Source organism: Xenopus laevis, chromosome 3S (genome assembly GCF_017654675.1).
Source record: "Xenopus laevis strain J_2021 chromosome 3S, Xenopus_laevis_v10.1, whole genome shotgun sequence".
Classification (NCBI taxonomy): domain Eukaryota; kingdom Metazoa; phylum Chordata; class Amphibia; order Anura; family Pipidae; genus Xenopus; species Xenopus laevis.
The window spans coordinates 54,783,506-54,804,558 of record NC_054376.1 but is presented as its reverse complement, the minus strand read 5'-3'; the positions used below and the strand labels follow the sequence as shown (position 1 = coordinate 54,804,558).

Sequence of the window (21,053 nt, the reverse complement as noted above, 5' to 3'; positions counted from 1 at the left end):
TCAAAGTTTGAGTTTTGAAGATGCATTTCTGGCCATAAATGTCACAGTAAAAATTGCCATAATAACCGCCATAAAACAAGAATATTTTATAGCATAAATATTCGCAAATGTAATTTGTCACCAGAAAATTTGCAAATCACTAAAATTACCGCTAACATAAGCTGGTTCATTAACGTAGATACCGCATGTGATCACGATTTCTGAGCGCATCGCTGTTTAGTAAACGTAGTCGATGCGAATATTTTGGCGGAAAAATATTGGCAGTAGTAACATACGGAAATTTACCGAGCTTTAGTAAATGGACCCATAAGAGAGACAGCCATTCCATAATTTGGAGCTTTCTGGATAACTGATCCTATACCAGTATACCTCAAACTGAAAAGTGTTCTTTACCAGAATGCTGGCAGTGTTCTTGTCCTTATCTTAACTGCGGGCCAAAGGCAACATGATTAGTTTGTTCATTTAATTTTGAAACAAACATTTTATAGGAGTTTTGAATATGGATTCATATCTGTATATCATATAAATCAGAATATCTTGTGCTATATGCCTGGTATTAATGCTGTTAAAATTTATAGTTGGGTAACAGACATTTCTTGCCCATTTCTTATAATCATGGGAAGTAAATTCTTGCTCTACATCAGAATTTCTGTTTCATCTAAAATTCACCAGCAGACAGACTTCGCTGAGCTGTGTAGAGGCAGTTTGCAACGGACACTTTTTCATAATTAGGCTCTTGCTACAGTCACGCTGACATCAAATGAAAATGTTATTTGTCTAAGTAGAAACACATACTAAACATAAGATATGGCATTAGTAATGCAAATGTAGGGGCGTTTTGGAATTTTGTTTTTTGGAATTGTAATGTAAAGGTGTTTTATCTCTGTCAATTAGTAGCTATGTGGACTTGTGACAAAATAGTTAGGATTGCTCCCCATTCCTTTAAATGGCAATCACAGTTGTACTTGCATGTCCAATTTTTGCTGCTTGATGTGTAAGGGCACCCAGGGTCATAGGTGTTTACTGTTTTGATACATGAAGAGTGAGTCTCATTGTAATTAATTGCCAAATCAACATTAAAGGGAAAATATACCCCCCCCCCCCCATGTTTAACATGAATCCATTCAGTTGGGCCTATGTAGAAACAGTGCATAAACATTATCATAACTCCCAACTGTGGGACAGTCCAGATTTTGACAGCTCAGCCCACAGTCCCGGGGTTTCTCACTGAAATTTCCCAACTTGCTCATTGATCTCCTGCACTGACTCAAAAAAAAAAAAAAAAAAAAATTACAAAGTTTCTGAAACTTAATTAATATAAGAAACTTTTTGGCAGAGCCCAGAACAGCCAGCAGGTGCACTTGGATACTTTTGTAACAATTTAAGATAAGCAAAGACACGATTGCAATAACTATTTAAGATAAGAAGATCTCTTGGGAGAACTGAGACAAGCAGCTTAAAGGGCAATTCACAATTTCATTAGCAAAACTATCATAACACATAAAACATGGCACTAAAACTTCCAGAAATGTGTTCAAACTTTCATAACCTGTCAAATTTTGTAAGTGGACATGCTAATTAGACGTTATGCCCATAAAATGGGCACGACCAAAAAGTTTACATACCTTACGTGTGGCACAAGTTTTTGTCCCTCTTTTCCTTTTTCAAATGATGGGAGGTATGCATTATCTGTACTTCCAGAAATGAAGATTGTGAATATGTACAAAGAGGCCAGGCACTACAGAGATAAAAGTGTGAAGACTGTATAATGCAATTCTCAGTCATTTTCTCTTTTTCTAAAGTTAGTTAACTAGATGGTCGTTCAGGTTTGTAGCTTTCAACTAAACAAACAATCTCACTGCGCAGACCCCTGTCTGTACTCTCTTGACAAGCCAATATGAGATGCATTGTGATTGTAATTTGCAAGCAAGTTGTCTAAGGGCAAGACTCGACGGACGTTTCCGATGTGATCCGACGCGTTGCGCAAAAACGCAGGCGTGGCGTTGGATGCGACAGAAATAAGATAAGTAATTCTATTGGATGCTGGATCCCGATGCTGCGTCTGCATCCGACAGTCGTGTCGCATCAACAATGCAACACAATCCGACAATAGCATTACTTACCTTATTTCCGTCGCAGCCGGCGTGACGCCTGCGTTTTTGCGCAGCGCGCCGGAATTGTCCGTGGAGTCCTAAGATTAGTAAAGGTATGGGACCTGTTATCCAGAATGCTCAGGACCTGGGTTTTTTCTTTCCATGATTTGGATCTACTAGAAAATCATGTAAACATTATATAAACCCAATAGGCTTGTTTTGCTTCCAATAAGGATTAATTATATCTTGGTACCTTGTGCTTGATCCAAACTGTTTTATTATTACAGAGAAAAAGGAAATCATTTTTAAAAATTTGGATTCATGTGGATAAAATGAAGAGAAATGAGAGACTGTCTTTTTCGTAATTCAAAGATTTCTGTATAACTGGTTTCTGTGTAATGGATTCCATACCTGTACTGCCTTTTTAACTGACAACTCCTTCACCGAATACCTCCAGAGTTTCACATTAGCTCTTAAACATAAATTTAGATAATGCATAGTTCTGAGATTCTTTTTTTACTCATTCTTTAAATTTATACTACTGGGTGTAAATTTCTGGGTTTATTTCTGTTATTTGTATTGGGTATATTCACTGCAGCCCAAACAGCACTCACTTTGTTCCTGATATAAATGGGGAGGCTATTTGGCCATATGTGGCCCTTCAAGGCACTGATGTGTTCTACACCCTGCTTACATGTGACACCATAGTCATCATCTAAATGTAGTGTAAACATGGATAATAAGCCCTTTATATACAAGACACTGATCCAGTACACAGAGATTAGAATTTTCTAAGGAAAATTTTAAGGTGATTTGTAACTGGTTACTGAGTTGATTTATCAGTACAGTAGTTTACATTGCCAACATGCAGCACTTGGGTTCAATTTCAGCCAAGTCACAGCCTACAAAGAATATTTGTGTTCTCCTGATATAAAATTGATGTGTGTATCTGTAAGGCATTGCAAAATATGTCTGTGCCCTATAACCAAAGGACAAAAATAACACGTTAAACATCGAGCCAGCTTTGAAGTAAGAATAATGGCAAGTAGCTAATCTTACATACAAGGAAGATCCAGCAATGGGGAAACAGTCACAGTTGATTTCTGTAAACCTGCCTTTGACGTTGATGCTAGGTCAGTCTTTCTATTATTAGCAGCGTTATCCTATAATCAGTTCAACAAGATAGCTTCAGTGAAATTGTTGAAGCATGGATGTTAATTAACAGTATCCACACGGTTGTTGTGTGTGTGATTTGTTTAACCAGTTGGTACAGTTGAGGCTTTTTGCTTTTATATTCAAACCAAAGCTGTTTGACTATGTATTCTATGAAACAGCTGGCTGAGGAGCTGTAATTTACTGTCAGCAGGATTGCTATGGATTTCTGCATTCCATCATTAATTCAAAATGAGTATTTCACCTTCCTAATCATGCAGAGGTGTTCATTATACATTTAAATGTCTTTAGTTTATCCTTTGCCCCCCCCAACTATTTTGGACCATTTTGTGGCATTTCCAATGCCTAATTTTCCTTTTTTATTTAATGTAAGTAATGCAGATGTGTCTGCAATGTTCAAATCCGTGAATGACCTTTAAAACATGTCTGTTAAAAGTGCTCAGAAATATCACTCGCATAACATGACCCACTGAAACTCGTGTATCAATTTTTTTATATTGGGGAAATCGAATTTCTCATAAGTAACCTTTGAGTTCCATGGCTATTACCCTATAACTTTGTATGGTGTAGGACTGCTTGGTGACTTGTTATATGTACCCTTGTGTACATTATGTCTATATAATACACATAAGGCTTTAAACATATGAGAAATGTTCAGGAAATTGTGTTACTCTTATTGTAAAATACAGATCGAAACCCTATTTAGAGAGTACTTATAAAAGTGAGTTATAGGAAATTGCATCATTAAGCACCATCTATATATTTATATAGATACATACAGGTTGTTTTTTGCTTCTGTGTTTTCTAAATATTGCTTTGTGATGTACTTACTAATACTGAGTAAGCGGGTACATCTTTCCTTATATAAAGGTGTAGCAGGCCCCATTTGAAGATTCTTCCTCAACCCTCTATTTTTTTCCACAATCTTCACTATCGTAGCAGAGGTTTGGTTTGATATCCGTGTTGACTGGTCAAAAATGGCAAAACATATATTTACATATAATCTAGACAATGAAACATATAAACCATAAGCATTCACCTGAATTTGGTTTAATTAACTGCTTTCTATATGCTGCTACTATATTAACTTATTTAATTTATTTGATATAACCCTTTAAGTGCCACCAGAATTTCACTTTTTGGTTGCGGTAAATGCCAGCCGTTTTTTAAACATTTTGTGATCTCTCACTTTAGGGGCATTTTCTGATGGGGAAACCTATAGTTTTCCTAGGAAAACTATACATTATTCTTTTTCAGGTGAAACTAAGCTTTCTAAATCTGCCTGAGTTTTCATGTATTTCCACCTCTGCAAAAAGATTTATAGCGCTAAATACCAAACCAAAATTAAAAATTTGTATTTTGCATAGTATATGAATTTATACCAGCAAAATATTTAATTTTACTCATGAAATCTAACTGATTTGGAAAACCTTGTGTCTCTTGAACATGCCAATACCAGAAATATATAGTTTTAGGGAGATTTAGGACTTATGTACAGCAAAAACTCCCTGCAGTATATTACCGAATTTTGAAAGCACTAAGGCAGAAAACGGCATACTTTAGATTCCAAGGCAAAAAAATCCTGAAACAGTAGGTTTACCCCAGAAACCCATATATTTCTGAAAAGTATACATTCTGCTGATTTCAGAATGGGTAAGTGTCTCTCTATACTCCTAACTTCCAAACATCAAAGCTTGTCTGAACATAGCGGTTTTAATAAAAAAAATAAAAAAAAAGGTTTTGAAAGGTTTTATTTTGCTGCTCTGCATATCTCACACTGTATTAGGTACCAAGAAAAAGCACCCTGAATATGATTGCCAGGGGTCCACTGAACAGTTTGATGTTCATTGTATAGGTTTACAAAAGTTTCTGGCATTTAGAAACACCAATATGAAGTTTTCCAAATTGTTCAGGACTTTACTTCAGCTATTGAAAAATCAACACATTTACTGCAGTTTTTGTGGGGTAAAAACACAGAAAATAGGTTTACCCCCCAAAACCATATATTTTTGGAAAGTACACATTCTACTGAATCGAAAATGTGTACCCAGGCCTTGCTTCTACACACTACAGAGAAGCAAGGCTTTCTCAAAAATGTCAGTTTTGGGGAGATATCTGAAACTTTCCTCAAAGCTTCAATGTTCCAGCATCATATCGCCCATGTATCGTTCAAGGGCAAGTGACCACTAAGACCATAAATTCTCATCAGAACATAATATAGGCTACAGAAAACAGCTTTGCTAAAATATCAGGACACTTTTATTTTAGTATGTCTCTTGCAACGTACTACATGTGCCAATGCTATAGTGTTTCAGGGGATTCTTAAGGACAATGGACAGATATTTTAGTTGTTTTTGCAGTGCATGTTTGGGGCATTATATGTTTGATCAATGTGGAATTGCCCTTATGTGACAGAAAATAACATTGTCCTGTTCAAAAAACTCTACCCACTGCACTCTTTATAATTAAATTAAGTATTGCATATTAAAAGCACTGTTACATGAAAAATATATATTTAAGTTTGTGCCATTAAGTTATCTCATATTGAAAAGCCAGTATAGTAGTATAGTTCTTCCATCTGGCTCATATGAGGCACATTCGTGAACACTGGTAAAATTTGCACCTGGGCAGTAACCCATAGCAACCAATCAGATGATTGGTTTCAGTGTTCAGCTAATCACTGATTGGTTGCTATGGGTTATTGCCCAGGTTCAAATTTGCCCAATGTTTATAAATGAGCCCCACTGTGCTCACAATCTAACCAAGAGCTAGGTTACATAAGCCAATGAACGGTCAGAGGTGTCTTTTTTTTTTTTTTTTTTTTTTTTTTTTACACTGGCACGTCTCAGTTGAATCTGCATTTCAGGTGATCAAAGTTGAGACTCGTAGATGTTAAAGGATAATATATACTGAAATGTTCACTTGATAGGCTATACAGAAGGGAAAACAATTACTTGGGTTGTTACCGACATCTGGTGTAAATTTCATGTCAATAGCCCCATTAGAAATATATTTACTGAGCAAAAACTTTGACGTGTTAAATACTCATTTTCCCTGCTGTAAATATATATAAATATATATATTCAGAATGTAGCGCCATTTGGTGGCGCATGCGCAGTAGAGGGATTTACCGGTAAGGATCTACTTCGCATGTGCCCGAAAATCTTTCGGAGCATGCGCAGTAGATCCTTACTGGTAAATCCATCTACTGCGCATGCGCCACCAAATGCCAGCGAATACAGGGAGAAGAGCGCACGGGCGAACACCAGACTATATTAAGATGATGATGAACAAAGATACATGTAGTATACTGCATCTTTAAGACAAAGTGATTTGTGTATTTGTTTTTCCACAGCTCTCGGAAGACATAGTATGTTATTGTGTATACTCTGATGTTTAAAACTGCATCTTAACTATTGAGATATTTCTTGTTTTTCAGGCAGTTCAACCTTCGTATGAAGAGGGACACATCTTTATTTTCGCCTGATTTTAAATTGGAGGTTGGAGGAGAAACTGTTAATTATGATACCTCTCACATATACACTGGGCAGTTATTTGGTAAGTCTAGATTTAAGTGCAAAATGTGTTCCTCCACAAAGCTACTGCCTGCTTATTACCTTGCGTGTCAATTCCCCCCCCCCTCATTTTTATCGTATGTTGTACAGTGAAGCAGAATATGTTGGCGCTTTGTAAATGAGAATACGCCAATACTTCAATGCGGTGTACACAGTATCCGCAAGACCCTGCTTTTGTGTGTGTGTCTGTAGTGTTTTTTCTCTCTCTGTATTTAATGTTACATTAAACAAGAACACTGCAGACATATTGACCTAACAAACTATAGGACCAACATGAAAGCAGGATGAAGATCGATCATGTCTGCCATACCACTTGCATTTTTAATTGTATCATTACTAGAATGAGGGCCATGTTCTGTTAACAAATCAGTTTGCTACTATATATATATATATAATATATAATTTTTTTTACTTCTTTTAAATTGTATTCTTAATTCTTTTTCAGGTGAGCAGGGGACTTTGAGTCACGGATCTGTTGTTGATGGTAGATTCGAAGGATTTATTAAAACCCCTCAAGGCACATTCTATGTGGAGCCATCTGAGAGATTCTTTAAGGACCAAGCAGTTCCTTTTCATTCTGTTATGTACCATGAAGATGACATTAGTAAGTATCATAATAGCTTGCACTATTGTGGCTGATCTATTGGCAATAAACTGCTTCAGTAGCTTTCCTTCTCCTGTAAATCATAGTTCAACTGTGTGCTGGTGGGTGCCCAAAACAGAACTGTGTTTGATTCAGAGTACCATGGGTGCTATTATCTTTTATTTTTCGTATTTTATGCAATTTGATGATTTGGCACCCTTTTCCTTGACGATTTTACATACTTAGTACTGTATATACTTAGCCTTTAGTTTTGATTAGGAAATAACTAGGGTTTTTGTTGTTTCTTGCTCTAAACAGGGCAAATCTTGCAAATAAAACTAAAGTTACATTCATTTTCCTGGTCCCAATGAGCAAAGTAAAAAAAAAAAAAAAACCCGCAGTCCATTGAAGCATCTGTGTAATGTATGGCTCTTTATAAAAAAAAAACAGCCTGTAATTAGATGAAGTACACACATTTCAAATTCTCAAATATAGAAAAAATTATACATAAGAATAATAAAAACTATTATTATATATCAGTCTGCCTTCTTACATTGAATCCTTTCAAATGAATAAGATATATGGTTAAAATCAACCCAAAAAATAAAACCGTAACTACATTTAAATGGCTTTGCTTTTTTGTGTTATGTTTTTAAATACTTAAACCTTACATTAGTATAGTTTCAAAAGGATTATAAAGAGGTTTCAAGTACAGCAACCCTATTAGCAAAGTGATTTCAAAGCCTGATTTTGCAGATTTGCTGAGTTTGTTCTCACATTAACCCTGCCTTATATGCAGTCCAATAAATTGTTTTCTGGAATGTTAATTTACAGTAGGAAAATTTCACGATGGGTGGTAAATTGCCCTCAGAACTGATTGCTCACTTGTATTCTCTTAAAGCCTTTAGGCAAAAACTTTGATCCAAACTTCAAATGCTTTTTGTTCTATGGTAGTACGCTTATCTGCCCAGTCATTCTTTATATATGGGTTGTAGCTTCCATTATTTATTCAAGATATGAAGAATATGCATTGGGTGTGTTATTGTTGAGAAAACTTTCCAGAGAGCTAGTTTTAAATGCGTTTTAAAACCCTGTTTGAAACTTTATTTGTCACTTATAAATACAGTGGTGTGAAAAACTATTTGCCCCCTTCCTGATTTCTTATTCTTTTGCATGTTTGTCACACTTAAATGTTTCTGCTCATCAAAAACCGTTAACTATTAGTCAAAGATAACATAATTGAACACAAAATGCAGTTTTTAAATGAAGGTTTACGTTAAGGGAGAAAAAAATCTCCAAATCTACATGGGCCTGTGTGAAAAAGTGATTGCCCCCCTTGTTAAAAAATAATTTAACTGTGGTTTATCACACCTGAGTTCAATTTCAAAGGTTATAAAGCCATTTCTAAAGCTTTGGGACTCCAGCGAACCACAGTGAGAGCCATTATCCACAAATGTCAAAAACATGGAACAGTGGTGAACCTTCCCAGGAGTGGCCGGCCGACCAAAATTACCCCAAGAGCGCAGAGACAACTCATCCGAGAGGCCACAAAAGACCCCAGGACAACATCTAAAGAACTGCAGGCCTCACTTGCCTCAATTAAGGTCAGTGTTCACGACTCCACCATAAGAAAGAGACTGGGCAAAAACGGCCTGCATGGCAGATTTCCAAGGCGCAAACCACTTTTAAGCAAAAAGAACATTAAGGCTCGTCTCAATTTTGCTAAAAAACATCTCAATGATTGCCAAGACTTTTGGGAAAATACCTTGTGGACCGACGAGACAAAAGTTGAACTTTTTGGAAGGTGCGCGTCCCGTTACATCTGGCGTAAAAGTAACACAGCATTTCAGAAAAAGAACATCATACCAACAGTAAAATATGGTGGTGGTATTGTGATGGTCTGGGGTTGTTTTGCTGCTTCAGGACCTGGAAGACTTGCTGTGATAGATGGAACCATGAATTCTACTGTCTACCAAAAAATCCTGAAGGAGAATGTCCGGCCATCTGTTCGTCAACTCAAGCTGAAGCGATCTTGGGTGCTGAGCAGGACAATGACCCAAAACACACCAGCAAATCCACCTCTGAATGGCTGAAGAAAAACAAAATGAAGACTTTGGAGTGGCCTAGTCAAAGTCCTGACCTGAATCCTATTGAGATGTTGTGGCATGACCTTAAAAAGGCGGTTCATGCTAGAAAACCATCAAATAAAGCTGAATTACAACAATTCTGCAAAGATGAGTGGGCCAAAATTCCTCCAGAGCGCTGTAAAAGACTCGTTGCAAGTTATCGCAAACGCTTGATTGCAGTTATTGCTGCTAAGGGTGGCCCAACCAGTTATTAGGTTCAGGGGGCAATTACTTTTTCACACAGGTTTGGATTTCTTTTCTCCCTAAATAATAAAAACCCTCATTTAAAAACTGCATTTTGTGTTTACTTGTGTTATCTTTGACTAATAGTTAAATGTGTTTGATCAGAAACATTTTGTGTGACAAACATGCAAAAGAATAAGAAATCAGGAAGGGGGCAAATAGTTTTTCACACCACTGTAAATCAATCTAGTCTGTGTAGTGCAGGTCTTACCTTTTTTTCCAACTAGAAAATAAGCTGCCAAGTAGTTAATTATAGAAGCAAATTAAAACATTTAATTAAACTCCTTATCAATTATACCTGAGAGCTTATCTATGTAAGCAATACCGGGCAAGTCAGGATAGAAGAAATTAGTATCAATAGTTTTTTATATAGCTTTTTTTAAATAACTTTTTTTTTTTCCTTCACACAGTAGCTAGCTAGCATGGATCTAGTTTGCTCGTGTCCATACCCTAGACAAGATGTTTTCATACATTTTGGAATCAGATGCCACTTTTTGGTCAGATATGTTGCAGGCTCCCCATAGACAATAAAGATAGTCTGAATTATTTGAAAACATATTATAACAGAGTTCACTACCCAATCTCAACCATTAGACTGGAAATTTCTTTGCTTTTATATTTTAACTGTTAGTTGCTATAAGGTAACTACATTGGTACTATTTAGTTACCTATGCTTGCAAATCAGCCATATTATTTTTACAGGTGCTGGCATTGTTTAAAATGAATTGCCATTTTATATATTTATTTATGCACAAAGAATATTCACCCTGCACCTGTGATCCTTACCTGCTCACTTAAAAATTTCTCCACACGTTTTACATAAAAATTGTGGTCCCTGAAAACTGTAAAATTGGGGTTAGATACATTCGTCTGTAGAGTATGTGACTAACCATGTCTAGATTCTCTTTCCCCTTGCTTATTTTCATACTATAAGGGTAAGGACACACTGGACGATTTGTCGCCAACGTTTTAAAAAAGTAAATCGCGGCGACAAGACGATCGTCTTTTTTGAACAGACGATTCACAGCGACTAGTGGCACAGAGCGATTTGTATCCCATTACTCTGTGCAGTACGTGCTCCACCCAAACCGGAAACGGTTTGTGCTTCCCGCTGTAACCTGGCGTCTACGTTCTTGCATCATTGCGTTCGCATTGTAATTTGAATACAATTGCTGCTACTTATCTGTATGTGTGTGCGTGTCTAGGAGATTTCAGTGCTTTTCTAAGTACATGCTATTTCTGATAAATCGCTCGGAAAAGGGTCTTGGAGCTACAGGCGATTCACAAACGCGCTGTGGGCACAGGAGCTGGCGTCTTTCATTTGTTTTTGTTCAGAGACAAAACGAGCGATATGTCGTCGCGATTTGCTTTTTAAAAACGTTGGCGACAAATCGTCCAGTGTGTACTTACCCTAAAGCGACCGTAATCCCTACTTGATTTTCTACATTTTTCCCTCTTCTTATTCTTCTATTTTAATGTTCCAGTTTTTTCTTGCTTTGCACATCAGGTGTACTTCCACTCTGGGCTGCTCCATGACTCTCTTCATCCTTTCCATTTGGTGACACTTTTTTGCTTTGCTATCTGATTTTATGTTGGCATTATGTAAATTACGGACACTATATTTTCCACAGGGTTAATGACATGTATGTGGTAGTTTGCCTTATTCAGAAGTAATGCTTTCTTGCTAGGAAATGCTGCTGGAATTATTCTCTAGTGAGCGGTGATGACTTGCTTCTGAACTTTTAAAGGCTCTATGTTGCACTTTAAGCTACGCAGAAGAACATTTACTAACAATTAGAAGCAGCAACATTGAAAGATTTCATGCTGATACATGATTAGGCTTCCACTGTGTAGCAGTCAGTCTAAGGAATTTGGTTTCATCCTTGGGGTATCTAACAAAAGCAAGTAATGAGTAACAACAGACATTTTGCCTTACATTGGAATTGCCTTTTTTAAAGAATAAAATGTACAGGAAAGAAAGTTTTATATTCTCTGGTTAAAATATTCTCGCGCCAAATATTGATTGTGCAATCAATGTTACATGTACCACTGAAAAGCACCTGAATCATCTACATTCTACCTTCCAAAGACTTTGAATATGCCAGTATTGCTGCTTTTTAACCTGAAACTGCGAAAACCTGAATGGCAACCACTTTGGCTACATAGCATATTTATATAAAGTATATTGATGCATCTAAAGCAATCTGCTGGGTGAATTTATAACATTTAGTTTTGTTGTTAATACTGGCCCTTAAAGGGATACTAACGAAGAAATTTGCCAAACACAAAAGGCTAGTGTAGCAGGGAAATCCCCTGCACGTTTATTTAGTCATATGATGTAACCTTTTCGGGGGCGTGCCCCTTCCTCAGACATCAGCCGACCCCTCCAGCCAACACTAGCCAATTATCGACTGAAGAGAATCTAGGGGAAATAGGGATTGTTTTGCTGCCTTAAGGATGATGGTGCATTAGAAATGTTGTTGGCAGCACATCTGTTTTACCATGGGTAACCAAACCTCCCTAGTTTCCTTCCCACCGGGAGTAATGTTAATTGGAGGTGGGAAGACATATATGGCTTTTCCTGATTCCAAAGTTGCCTTGTGAAGAACATCATGCTGCTTATGTCTTCTCACCAGTGAATTACGTTACTGTTGGTGGAAATAAAATTGGGGACAATTGTCGCCTGCAGTAGTGCAGATGTACCATAGGCAACAAAACATCCCACTTGACCATTAATATACAACTGTTGTGCATTTCTGGTAGGAAGTAGCCTTAGCTAAGAAATGTTCGCGGCCTGTAATCAATGCAAAATGTATATTTTCTTTATTAAACCTCACATTATTTAAAAAAAATTGGGTCTATGTTACTTAACAGGTATCTTTTCCATACAATCTACACTAACCAGCACCCATTTTTTGGGTGGGGTTGGTTGGTGAGGAGAACTATCATGAAAATAACAAGCAATATCTCTTGGAAATCACACTCAAGTCTTCATTGATTTAGCTTTTTTTTTTTTTTTTTTGTTCAGCAGATCTTTAGTTTGGAATTTCTGCAGCTATGTGGTTGCTGGGGTTCAATTTATCTTTGCAACCATGGGCGTCTGCACACGGGAGTCAGGGCCTTAGGCCGATTGGACCTATTGCGCCCAATCAGGCTCCGAACATCAGCTCAGATGAGGAGCTTTCTGCAGGGCTTTTCCACTGTGCTGGATAGTTGTCCCAAACTTGCACTGACTCTTTGGCTCTTCGTCCCGCTGTTTGGGTTCTTTCAAAGTCAGAAACAGTTCTATCTTAGAGAGGATAGATAAAAAAGAGGTCACTATAGAGCATTTTTTTGATAGGGCAGTTAAAAGTGGTTGTGCATGGTATCACATTTGATAGGGAAGATATTCATGGACTTTTGGAGATAGTTTTAATTACCTATGCATACTATTCAAACTGCTTTTTAAAAGCATTCTGCCTCAGTGGTGCATATTCCTATCTGCAGCCCAGTTCAAGCAGCATTTCTGTTCTGGCAGACTTTAAGGGCTATTCCACACGGGGAGATAGCCACGCGTTTGCGGTCGCGGCGACAAAGCGCCGCGCCAGTCGCCGCGACCGGCGCAGGCGACAGTTTTGTATGGGCGCCTATGTAAAAACGCCTGTGCTAACCACACGAGGCGATGCGCTTTTCAACAGTCGCCTGAAAATGCCTGGCGAGGCATTTTCAGGCGACTGTTGAAAAGCGCATCGCCTCGCGACCGCAAACGCGTGGCTATCTCCCCGTGTGGACTAGCCCTAAGGCTGAAAAGTAAGTTTATTTTTGCATTCTGTCCCAGTGGCTGCACAGATCCTATCTGATCCCCATTAGAAGCAGCAGTCCTGTCCTGTCCTTTATGGCAGCTGAGATTCTAGCTATCTGTATAACAACAGTCTGTCCCAGTGGCTGCACAGATCCTATCCCCATTGTAAGCAGCAGTTCTGCTTTATGGCAGTCCTCTGTACTAAGTACAATTCAGCTCCTACGTTTGTTCATAGCCTGTACAGAGAAAGCTATGACAGCATAGGTATTCCCCTGTACTAAGCACAATTCAGCAGGAACAGCCCCCTAAGTTTGCTCATAGTCTGTACAGAAAGATACCATAAAACTATGATAGCATAAGTATTTCCCTGTACTAAGCACAATTCAGCAGGAACAGCCCTCTAAGTATGTTTGTTTATAGCCTGTACAAAGACATTACATAAATAAATACCAGTATTTCTCTCTACTTTACTTCTTTACTCAGTTTATTACCTTTCTCCTGCCATTTAATCCCCTTATTTATCCTTTTCCTCACTATATCCCATCAAAAAAATTGGTGATCCATAAGTGCAATGGACATGCAGTGTATTGCAAGTAACTGCATGTCCATTTGCTCTTCTTCAAAAGTCTATAACCTCTCAACAAGTAAATTACACGTCATTCTACTACTTGAAGGGTTAAAGGGATACTGTCATGGAAAATTTTTTCAAAATGAATCCGTTTATAGTGCTGCTCCAGCAGAATTCTGCACTGAAATCCATTTCTCAAAAGAGCAAACAGATTTTTTTATATTCAATTTTGAAATCTGATATGGGGCTAGATATATTGTCTATTTCCCTGCTGCCCCAAGTCATGTGACTTGTGCTCTGATAAACTTCAGTCACTCTTTACTGCTGTACTGCAAGTTGGAATGATATCACCCCCCCCTCCCCTTTACTCCCCAGCAGCCAAACAAAAGAACAGTGGGAAGGTAACCAGATAGCAGCTCCCTAACACAAAATAACAGCTGCCTGGCAGATCTAAGAACAGCACTCAATCGTAAAAACCCATGTCCCACTGAGACACATTCAGTTACATTGAGAAGGAAAAACAGCAGCCTGCCAGAAAGCATTTCTCTCCTTAAGTGCAGGCACAAGCCACATGACCAGGGGCAGCTGGGAAATTGACAAAATGTCTAGCCCCATGTCAGATTTCAAAATTGAATATAAAAAAATCTGTTTGCTCTTTTGAGAAATGGATTTCAGTGCAGAATTCTGCTGGAGTAGCACTATTAACTGATGTGTTTTGAAAAATAAATTTTTTCCGATGACCGGATCCCTTTAAATACGATTCTAAAACCCCTTTTACACAATGACTGGCAGCACATTTTTAATGTGCTTTTTTTATTTGGTCACTGAATTAAATTTTTTAGCCAAGGGAAATGGTTGCATTGCAACGATATTCTTTTTATGATACCTGATTTAATCTGCAAAATAGAACAGCCAGTTCCAAGCACATATCCTGAAGTGACAGTGTTATTCTGTGTCATCGGTGTAGAAGTACATATTTTGCGATATGAATTTTCCGTATTTAAAATGCTGATGTTTGTCGGGTGTTGGTGCTTTCCATGTGACAGTAGTTGCTTTGTAGACCACAAGAATAATACACTTCATATCCAGCAGAAACCATGTAAACTATTGGCAAGGCTGAAACCCTGTTATGATGATGGAAGACAGGAGATTAACCGCTCTGAGAGGAAAGCTTAGTCCAATTACCTGAGTCATTATGAGTTTATCCATATTATAGGTGTGCCCTAAGCTTTCAGCTGCTCTACATTGTTATCCTTGGGCTTGGTGAGGTCTTACATATATCATTCCAGTCAAATGTACAAACTTTTCCTTTTATATGAAAGACTCTGGTCCTTTGGTGTTTGATGACTCCTCTTCAAAATATGCCCTGTATCTCGTTCTTTTCTTCATTTACAGAAGAATTTTCAGATATCATGAGCACAATTATTTTTTTGCCTTAGGTAGTGATTTTTAAATTTAGCTCTACCCAAAAGAAATATACATATATCTTGATTTAAGGGGGGATGTAAACCTTCCAAACACTTTTTAAGTTCAGTTGTGAAATAAAGACTTTTTTCAATTACTTTCCATTGTTTATTTTTTACTGTCTTTCCAAAATCTGATTTTAAAGTTGAGTGTTCCTGTGTCTGTTGTTTGTCTGGCAGCTCAGTGATCCAGGTGCAGACTCTAAACTTCTAAAATTTTGCAACATTTAGTTGATACATTTCTCAGCAGCATCTCTGAGGTATTAGCAACTATTGTATCAATTCTAACAGCTGCCTTTAATGAAACCCAGGGATTCTGCTCAGCAGGGACAAAGAAATGGATCAACTAAATACATAAATTTAGAACAGTTTACAGGGTCAGCAACCCATCTCCCAGAGCTTCTTTAGAAGCTGAAAAAAGACACTTTACACTTCAATATTAGAAAAAACAGTGACACATAGAAAATAAAAAGTAATTGGAAAAGTCATTTTCTATCTGAAAACAACTAGTTTTTTGAAGGTAAACAACCCTTTAAGAGTCAGGTTAATATACTATTTGCCCATTTCTCTCTGTATTTGTAGGTGATTTTTTTTAAATGATGAAATGCATATCTTTTTTAGCCCAGATACAATTTGTCTATGTGTAGGACTAGAAAGAGAGAGAAGACCTGGGGTTTCCTGGATAAGGGGTCTTTCTGTAATTTGGATCTCTTTACTTTAGATCTGCTATAAAAAATAATTCATTTAATCCAATAGGATTTTTTTGCTTCTAATAAGGATTAATAATATTTTAGTTGGGATTAAGCGCAATGTACCTGTTTTATTATTGCAAAGAAAAAGGAATAATTAAAAAAAAATTAGTTGATTAAAATGGTCTATTGGAGATGGCTTTCCTGTAATTCAAAGCTTTCTGGATAACAAGATTCTAAATAATGGATCCCATACCTGTATTGACCTTCACTGTTCTGTTTGCTGAACATGAGGGGTTTTTTTTTTGTCTTTTTCTATGGAAAATCCTCATGATCAAGAATTTTTCTAAAATGCATTCAGATAGTTGAATGATGGAATTGAGATGTATTATCACAAAGATGCCTGGGTTGTACACAAGTGACTGAATTTTAAGAAGATCACAAAAGAGGGACAGCCATTTCTGTGACAGAATCATTAGTACGGATCACAGTCCAATTAGAGCTAATAATGATCGGGTCTTCCAGGTTAACTGATCTGTTTTCACAGCTTGTGATGTTTTTAAGTAGTAATGGGCTGATGACTCAATCTGACATTTTCCTCGGTGCAAAGAGATAATAGCTGTATGGAGGATTCTTATTTTCTATTTTCCTGCTAGGGGGCCTGCAGTTCTGCACGCTAGCTATCAAATCATTATCAGACCAACACAGGTTCTGGCTGGCTAGGGATTTAGTCCAAGCTCTCTTTTAATGAAAATATTAGGAATACATGTTAATTATCATATTTATTTTCATGTTTTGGATAATTTTTCATTTTGATTTGTATAATGCAACTAAGCTGAACCCCTTAGGAGACAGTTAGCTAAGATATAATACAATGTCTTTTTCTAAAGCCTCATTTCACTGTCCCTTGTTTAAATACCCAAGTGACTGAATCTCCTTATATGTAGTATATGCACTTTTATTTATTGCTTATGAAAGATAGTCTAAATGTCGAGTTGGTATTTGTGTTCTTTCTCTTCCTGCTTCAACTTCTGTGCTGTATGATGATGCATCTTCCATGTTTATGTTACTCTAGGCAATGTTCCTGTATTTTGCTAAAGATACAATATAATTAATCTGGCCATGCATAGAACAAGGTATTTGGTCACTTATTTGAGGAGAGGTCATTTTAACAAACGGCAACTATAAATATATGTTAATACGGGCAACTATAAATATAAGTTAATACTACTAACTAGTAATATGAAAGTGTTGCTGTATTCTGCAGTGCTGTTCATCCAATAGAGGATGTAAACATCAAACATACAAATTATATGCAAATACTGACCCATACAGAAACTAAACTTGGCCCTGCTCCTTAGAGCACAACTACATTATTAGTATATTTAAAATTGATACACAAAATGTCCTGTGTGCCGTTGTCCTTAGTAGACCCCAGAAGTCAGGAAAAGGAAAGCCATTTATAAACCCGATTAGGACTATCTTATTTAAAATTACCATTAGCCTATTAAATATATCCAGGAAAGCACACACCCAGTTTCTCTTTTTGAAAACTTCAATTGTTATAGCTCAATGTTTATTTAATAAACTATTTTGCAATGTTCTAGAAAGAATTTTTTTTCAGTCAGGTGAAGTGGCATAGTGTTCTACAAATAAATAAATTCCTGCATAAATACATAAATAGCTCTTATGTAGAGTTTACTGGAGCGTTACTGGGGACTCTATTATTTATTTAGAGTTTGCTTTGGAGCCAGACTTCATGGTGATGATTAGTCAGCAGTCATTCAGACCAAGCCTTTGTATGCCTGCTGATCTATTTTCCATTCAACAATCTGTATGGGGTAGTGACTTTTTTTTTTTTAAAACCAGTTTTGTGGATGCAGACTGCCTTGTAATGCCACTTTTTTTGACATATGCCTCATTACAACAATTGTTCTTTCAATTTAAAGGGGACCTGTCGCATGAAAAAATTATTCCAAATCCAATTTTATCACGTTTGTCAAGCAAAATAAACTTTTATTACAATATATACATTATTTGAATCTTGTTTCCTTCGGTCTGGGGTTTCAAAATTATAGCAAGCAGACAGGAGCCATTATGTGGCCATTGTTATTAAGGCAAGCCTTGCATCATCTCAAAATTTGTGCACCAGAATGTGGAACCTGTGTTCACCCCCATGCACTGGTTACACAATTAAATGTTAAAGCGAGAGAGGGAATGTGGGGAGTGCAGTAGTGATGTGCAGGGCAGGTATTGGGCCTGCCCGCACATTACTAGAGTCAGTGTCGGACTGGCCCAAAGCGATACCAGGAAAAGTACCGGTGGGCCCAGGTGTCGGTGTCCCTCATGCTGCTAAACATTCCCTATTTTTATGAGAACAAAGTGGCTAAATAGAAGGAATAACAGATTAAAGTATTATAGTATGTAAAGAAAATAGACAAGGAGAATAGAGGTTGAGTGAGGAGAGGAAGAATAATAGTACTGAGAGTGGGCCCCTGGTCTAAGATTAATTGGTGGGCCCCTGGTCTAAGGTTTTTGGGTGGGCCCCTGGTGTCCCAGTCTGACACTGACTAGATTGCAGTGACATCTAGTAAGTGCTGAATGGAAAGTGAAAGTAATTGCCTGTCCCGCCTCTATGCCTAAGGCATAGAGGAGAGGCAGCAATATTTGATTGACAGCTGAGATTTTTAAACAAGTTTACAACAGTTATTAATGCTTTAATAAAAAACAGACATTGGATTTTATGTTTAATTTGAAAAGGGTTTTTATACAGCTTTTTATGTCTAGGTGACAGGTCCGCTTTAAGGCACGAGGAACCTTCTGACAAATCACAGCACTCTAGTGCAGTATCCACTAGAATATGTGGTTTACATCTGGTATTATTTTAAGATGGTCAAAGACAGGTTTTCAAATAATATAGATCTCTCACTTTGACCCCACAGAGTGAGCTAAATCAACATTATATAAACATGATGAGGAATCCACGGTGCACACTGTTCTGATATAAGAACATCAACTTCTTGTTACCTTGGACAGTTTGCAGAATATATTATTCACCAGTATTCAGAGAATATATTATTTACCAGTATGATAGATTAACATACTGGTTTTACAGATAAGGCGGTGGGCTTAACTGGATATGGTGATTTGATTAAATGCCTTCTCTTTCTCATACAGTTGCAATTATGAACCAAGGAAGCAGTCCAGTGTAATCTGAAAGTCTTTCAATTTCTCCGTTCTGCTCTGTTTAGTGCAAGAAATAAAAACAAAAAAAATGTTTAATTATATTTATAAATTATACTGAGTTGCTGAAAATAGTCGTATATTGGCACTTTAAAGTTAGCATAACTTCAGAAACATTATTTGCTATTCTTAAACAGGGGAATGCACATGAAGCATAGTACAGTAGAACCCCATTTTACATTTTTCAGGGGACCAGAAAAAAATGGTGTAAAATCCAGGAAAATGTAAAATTGGGGAAATGTATTATGCATAATATATAGGCGGGGACAACAAAACAACAATGTAAAATGAGGGGAAAAGTCAAATCAGGGGTTGATAAATTGAGGCTCCACTGTATTTATATAATGACTCTGCAATGTCTGAGCCAGTTGTGTTGTGGTGCTATCCTAATGCAACATAAATCCACCAGAAGCGATCGGTGAATATGACCTGTTTTGCCTCACGTCCGACAATTTCTCCTCCTTTGGAATCTATAAGCATCTTATTTGCAGCGAAAAAAAAAAAATTTGCTCATCAATATCCACAGTACTATCTTTGGCAGAAATGTAAGATACAAGGCTTCCAACTCACCAACTCGCTCTCAAAATCTGTATAAAACCAAAAATAAAACTAATAATTGTATATTGTGTAGGCTATTTACATCATTTATTGGAAAGCAATGATATAAACCAGTCTAAATGGCAAAACATAGCCCAATCCCCCTTAGTTGAGCTTACAGGCATTATATTTTTGGTTTTCTTTTTGCTTTTACATGATCTTTTGAGTTCACAACCCTGTTGTCATCGGGCTATGTCATCAATACACATTAAAATGTTATATGTTTGTGTACTGTCAGCAAGTATGCTTATAATTGACTGCACTGCTTGCAGTGGCGAAGCAAGAAAGGATGCATTGAGCCAACTAGAGATTCTGAGCAAAGTCACCTCTTTCGATATGGATTCCCTTCTGAATAGCTGCTAACGTTTCTGTACAAAAAAAATTGTTGTCTATACTTACAACTATCATTAGACATATTCAGGCAACACCAAAGGGCTGTAGGAAAGGAATGCTGTCTCTCACTGGTATATTTATGCAACCCGTTTAATATTTTCAAATAATTTTTTCAGAGTATCCACATAAGTATGGATCTGAAGGAGGATGTGCGGATTCTTCTGTCTTTAAAAGAATGAAAGAATATCAGATGTCGGTACAAGAAGAACCAGAGAAACATGTAAGATGGTACTTTATCTGCACATTTGCCAAGAATATATAGAAATGAAAATACAGAGTTTTCCACCTGTTGGTATGTGACATGGTTTATCTCACGGGTCCCCAACCTTTTTTACAAGTGAGCTACATTCAAAAATAAAAAGAGTTGGTGAGCAACACAGGCTTGCAAATAATTTCTGGGGTGCCAAATAAAGGCTGTAATTGGCTATTTGGTAGCCCCTATGAGGACTGGAAGACTACAAGAGACTCGGTTTGGCAGTACACCTGGTTTTTATACAACCAAAACTTGCCTCAAAAATAAGCACCT

At 37.2% G+C, this 21,053-nt stretch overlaps 1 protein-coding gene across 1 annotated transcript in view; it reads left to right on the top strand.

The window, feature by feature from the left end:
* The window catches only part of adam10.S (ADAM metallopeptidase domain 10 S homeolog), a 72,483-nt gene that overhangs the window by 32,646 nt on the left and 18,784 nt on the right, over positions 1-21,053 (top strand). The window contains 5 exon segments of the mRNA NM_001090443.1: positions 6,706-6,824; positions 7,287-7,341; positions 7,343-7,364; positions 7,367-7,445; positions 20,644-20,747. Of these exon segments, the coding sequence (NP_001083912.1) occupies positions 6,706-6,824; positions 7,287-7,341; positions 7,343-7,364; positions 7,367-7,445; positions 20,644-20,747 (379 nt within the window).